This window comes from Mytilus galloprovincialis, chromosome 4 (genome assembly GCF_965363235.1).
Source record: "Mytilus galloprovincialis chromosome 4, xbMytGall1.hap1.1, whole genome shotgun sequence".
NCBI classification, from domain to species: domain Eukaryota; kingdom Metazoa; phylum Mollusca; class Bivalvia; order Mytilida; family Mytilidae; genus Mytilus; species Mytilus galloprovincialis.
The window spans coordinates 56,416,680-56,422,679 of record NC_134841.1 but is presented as its reverse complement, the minus strand read 5'-3'; the positions used below and the strand labels follow the sequence as shown (position 1 = coordinate 56,422,679).

The 6,000-nt window shown below is 28.6% G+C and overlaps 1 protein-coding gene across 2 annotated transcripts in view; it reads right to left on the bottom strand.

Moving 5' to 3' along the window:
• Window positions 1–1,105: 1,105 nt before the first annotated feature.
• Window positions 1,106–6,000, bottom strand: part of LOC143072494 (coiled-coil domain-containing protein 186-like) — a 49,513-nt gene continuing 44,618 nt past the window's right edge. For both annotated transcript variants that reach the window (XM_076247434.1, XM_076247435.1), the window contains one exon: window positions 1,106–4,523. In XM_076247434.1, coding sequence (XP_076103549.1) covers window positions 4,434–4,523 — 90 coding nt within the window. In that variant the 3' untranslated portion in view covers window positions 1,106–4,433. The remainder of the gene's footprint in view (window positions 4,524–6,000) is intronic.

The following is a 6,000-nucleotide window of genomic DNA, read 5'->3' as shown; positions in this document are numbered from 1 at the left end:
GTTGGTCAATCTTGTTTTCTATGTTGTGGTTTAAATAATGTTTGTCTTAGTCGTTTTTGCCAAGAAATTGTCAGTTTTCCTATGTCACTCACCTTATTCTACTTTGGTTTAAGAAAACATGTTAAAATAGATTAAAATCATAACAGATACCCTAATAGCGATAGAGGCCAAATTTAGTTTATTCTTTTATATACAGTGTTCTCTAAAAGAAGACATTTGTATGTATTGTCCATGGGGTCCTATGTTAAACAAAGTCCCCTGCTGAAGGCCATCTTGGATGATGGATTGGCTACAAAGTAACAACACTTGGTCAGCACCTCTTAAGGAACATTCATGCCATGTTTGGTTTTATTCCATTCAATGGTTAGAAGAAGTTCAAAATGTAAAAAGTTAACAACGACTATGACGGACACCAAGTGATGAGAAAAGCTCTCTTGGCCCTTAATTAAAAAAAATAATGCAATGGACATCCAGGTAACCAAATATTAATGAACTTTCTTAGATGCATTCTAACACCAAGTTGTATGTTTGAAGGTTACATATTTTCCTAAAATTGAACTGTGACATAAAAATGGAATCTGAGGTTGTCTTTGTTATATTTGTGCTTTATTAATTGAATGTAGATGACACATCTTTGGTAAAATGTTTTGATGAAAATTACAACTTACATAGACTTCAAATAATGGACTATTTTCATATTACCCACTTCTGACTAGAGTTTATATTTTTTGACAGGTTACATTCTTTCTTTTTGGACATCCTGGCACTTGGTCAAAGAAGAGCAATGTAAAGAAGCTTTTAATGGGTACATTTGTTGGAGGTAATGAGCCGTTTTAACTTTTCCTTATACGACAAAATACTTGAAAAACAGTAAACTCCCCCCCCCTTCTAAAGTGCATAGATTTTATGTTTGATTTTTACTTCTTTTGGTTGCTCTTACATGACTGAACACCAGAATGTCAAACCAGAAATTAGGTAACCTGTAGAACTGTAATTCAGATTTTCATTTTTTTCATAACAACCAAATCTGGTTGACATAAGCATTTCTAAGAAGTATTAATCCTTTTTTTTTCAAAGGGAATAAATTAAATACACAACCAATCACTTCTTTTAACATTTTATGTTTCTTATTATCACATTAATTATTCCATATTGGAAAACAAAATAACATCCATAAACAACTTAACATGTAGTCTTTTCATTCATGCATGAAATTAAACTATAACAATTCTAGAAAACAACAATTTTAAATCAAATTTGTTCATTCAAGTCAAAAATTTAGACTAGCGTTTTTCAGTGAAAAATTCTAATTAGGAAAAGAAAATTACTTTTCAAAATGTGACTGAAACTTTCTATAAAACTTGTAAGAAATCTCCTGTAAAATTATTTGCAACCACTCTTCTATTTTACAACTTGCCACAATAAAGTATTTCTGTGCTGATGTGGCACAAAGCAAATTGAGCCAATCAATCAACAGAGTATTCAAATGAAACTGACAAAAAAAATTCAATGAATGAATATCTGTATCTTCACAATTAAAAGTTATAAAATATCAGAATGGAAAAAAAAATGATTAAAAATTGTTGTTTTTGTTGCAAATAATGTTAGTAGACATCAATAGTAAACCGAGATAAGAGTTAACAGAAGAAGATAAATAAATACACTTCACATTAAAAATGGATTTAAAGACAATCTGTTTAGGGCATACATCAATAAATATATTAATTATATCTGTATAGGGTATACATCAAGTAGACTGATAAATATATAATATTAAGTCAATGTCTGAATAAATCCCCTGTATGAGACTTGGAAACTATTTTTTTATATTTTTATTTTACTACAGCTACAAATGGCTACAATTACAATTATTGAAAGACTAACAAAAATACAATTTATTTTCCATTCCTAAATGAACCCCAGAATGAAGAAATCAAAATTGCACAAAAAATATCTATTAGATACTATATTTAGTAAAAAAAGACATTCAGAAGTGTTTTACCCCAGTATAAATATCTTTATAAGGTAAAAAAAATCATCTTTTATTTTGACAACAATTTGTATATGATAGACATCAGACACATCAACAATTTATCTTTAATAAAACTAACAACCTTTTAACACTGCAAACAAATTTAGCTCCCTACTTCATATTTTGAATGAAATAGTTTTTCTAAGCTTATTATAAAAATATAATAGTCACAGCCATATGCTTACCAAACCACAAACATCAATGCTTCTTTTTCAGTTTTAACTAATTTTAATGATTTATTTTTTGTGGTGGATTTCAGGAAGAAACCATTTTGAAATTCATGGGGTTTAATATATGTAAATTGCAGTAAAATTATGTATGCAAGGAATTCACAAAATAATGTCTGATATAATTTTATAGCTTGATATATAATATTAAATTTTCATTTTATCAAATCATGGAGCACCGAAAAAATCAGTTTACATTGAATTTTATATATTTTTTGTTAGGTAGGCTTTCTTCATTTATACTCATTCACAAAATATAATAATTCTAAGTCATAATTCCTTTAAAACACATTAAGAATTTTGGGGTGATATTTCTATAGATATACTGTTTTCAAAGCATATGCATGTTACAATATATATATGGTATAGTAAATTAAAGAATAAAGAATTAAAAAAAAAACCTATCCAAGCCCTCATGCATAAAAAGTAATAACAGGAATCGCAAGAAAAAAATAGTGCACAGTACAATGGATAGCGAATCAACATCTAACCCCTTTTAAAAGAAGTTTCATCTATAACTTATAAATGTACAAATAGAATTTCTGATTAATTTTTTATAGGATGTTGTTAATTGTAAGAAATACTTATGACCCCTTTACATTAGTTCTTATTATGGCAGTAAATAACACTACAGGGAGATATCTCTGTAAAAGTCAGCTGAATGTTTTAATCATGTTCTATTGTTAAGGACAAAAATACAATTATATGTGGCCCTGTTTATTCACCAGCTACTTTTAAAATACTATATACTTTCAGTTCTATTAAATTATACATATTTTTTATTGCACATTTATTCTAAGAATTCAAACATATTCACAAAACATTTATAACAATATACACATATAATATGGCTCAATATTGTCTGAAAATAGCTTCAAATATATACTCATTGACAAGGAAACAATTTAAGATAACTTGTGTAGCCATTATAATGATATGCATAATATTCATTCAAGTTGTCTTTAAGTTGTTTCCTTATACACAGAGACATCCCAGGGGTACATATATTACTTTTTTGTTCAAACACACTATCAGTAAAAGATTCAAAATGCTAATAGTCATACGAGATTAATCTGTCTGGTTTTAAAAAAAAAGTTCATTATAAATACATAAGAATATTTGTATTTTTTTCGTACTGGTAATTGAATTTGATTTGTTTGAACTTTATAGATGTATTCATTACAATCAATAAGTGCAAAATTTCAGTTTGAACTTATTTAAGTTAAATAATTTATAAGGAAAAAGAGTAAATCATAAAGTATTTTCCATCAAAACAGAATTAAATAATTTGAAAAAGTGAATAATTCTATATTTTCTTTTCAAGAGAATTTCATGGAAAATAAAAGAAATTAGCTTGGTCATATGATTCTTATTTAACAAATTAAGGTTCAACTTGTAAAAAAATATGACTTTAAAAGAAATCAGACATATTCATCAACCCAATATATATATAATTTTTATGGAAATTATGATTGGTGGTCAACACATATGATAAATAAATGGATATTACTTTTAGCTAGCAATGATAATATTGGAATGCATTGTTCCTTTTCAATCCATTATAAATGGAAACCTCTATATTCTAAACCCTCAAATGAATGTGAACTTTTCTGATATGGTCAAAATCTAGTCCAATCAGATCCGAGTTAAAGCTAAAAGAGATTTAAACCTTTTTTCACATAATCAGTATTGACATATATATAATATTCAAAATAAATTGCACCAATTAAGAGCTTTTTTTTCATGTCCAGTGGCCAATAGCTCATGAATATTTGTGATCTTTAATGATACCAATTATTATTGGAAGAAAAATATATACTTCTGTTCCATGTGAACATGAAATTTATTCCTTCACTAAAGATAATTTCATCGTTTTGATATGTTCTCCTACAAGTGGTAATTATAATTGGTAAATATATGGCCGTAAGTATTGATAAATTTTATCAGTTCTTTGTATGAAAATAAATATGTGATCTCAGTTCTTAGCATCTGGTGGTTACTACTAAATAAAGTAATGCATGCATGCATAAAGTTACAGACTAGTTAGCAATTTCATATTGCATCAAACACTCTTCATGACCATTGTGACACAAGTTACTTTCGACAGATGATTGACAGTAGGAAAAAGGTCTGTAGTGTTGTGACAAACTGTTTATTCATGACTATTGCTAACATCATCTTTTCTGTTTATCAAGTTGTATTTGTATTTTACGATTTTCCTGAGAAAGTCTTGATATTTCTGCTCCAAGTGTATCTAAACTTTCCTGCAATGGAAAAGCAAAATAGGTGAAACAAACTTCAGATATAGCAGTACAATGAACTTCAAAAACTTGCAAGTTTTAACACAACAAATAAACTTTTGATACACAGCTTTTGAAGTTGATAGTGATGCACCTGTTTGAACGCACAAAATATTTGTATTGGTAAGAGAATGTCATATTTTCATGAGTGATGCACAGCAGAGAAAAAGACTTCAAAAATTTTAAAAACTAACATGTCAGCAAGAGGCCCTCTAGCACATTTTAGTGTGAGGCACAGTAACAGATATGAAAATGGATGCCAACAGATATTTTTTTAAATTGGAACCGTCAGATAATTTTGGCACCAGAAATCAATTCATGATATCCTACATCATGGATATTAAAATTAGGCCACGGTTTTTTAATTTGTTGGTTTACGGATTTTTCGCATAAAAAAGTCGGGTCGGTCGGTCGGAAAAAAAAAGAAAAAAAATATCTTTCAAAACAGAAAAAATATGCAAAATAAATATATATTTCACCTTAGGCCTAACAAAATGTTTATCTTATATGCTGTTTTGTCATCATTTCTTAACATTAAGTTCGATGAAATATTATTGATCAGTGATCATGAACATCGCATGACATCGTTTAATAATTTCCTGTAAAAAAGGGGGGTTGCACGGACAAACACGAAATTAAATCGTCATTTCACAAACAAGAAAAACAGATTCGCGTAGCTCTCAGAAAACTTGGTGAATAATGATCTTCAAGCACAAAAACTGATAAAGAAAAAAAATATAAAAACGTCGTACAAAAATAAGTTTCAACACACGTGTCGAAAAACGTAATAGACTCGTCCACTGGAAAAACGACAATATCAGGTTAATCAGTTGTCATGCAATCCGGTTTTTATCCCAATGATCGATATTTTTTGTTATCTATGAAACAAGAAAATTTCAAATGATTTGTTAATATTCAGTACTTTAATTGATGTATTCCACCTGTCCACATTTGGACAAGTCTATTTCTCTGAGATGATGCATCTTACGGACTGATGACAAATAAGGGAAACGAACTAATTTGTAATTGGTTTTAAACACAGGTTTCGTTCCGCAAAATTATTTGCGCAAAAGACATTTCAAGGTCAGTTATAATTGATTTGTCTATTTTTAGAAACGTAAATTGGAAGTTTTATTTTTCACAACAGAAAGTGTTATCAACTTTGTTAATGATTAATGCATTTCATTTCATAATAAAGGAAAATTTTAATTATTTTTCAGGGATAATGCATTTATAAGGGTCGGCGGGAATAAAAAAGCATGAAAAGTCAATTTTATTTTTATTCTGAAAATCGGCAAAATCGGGTCGGCGGATCCGTAAACCAACAAATAAAAAACAAGAATGTGTCCACAGTACACGGATGCCCCACTCACACTATCATTTTCTATGTTTAAAGGACTGTGAAATTGGAATAAATTCTCTAATTTGGCATTAAAATTAG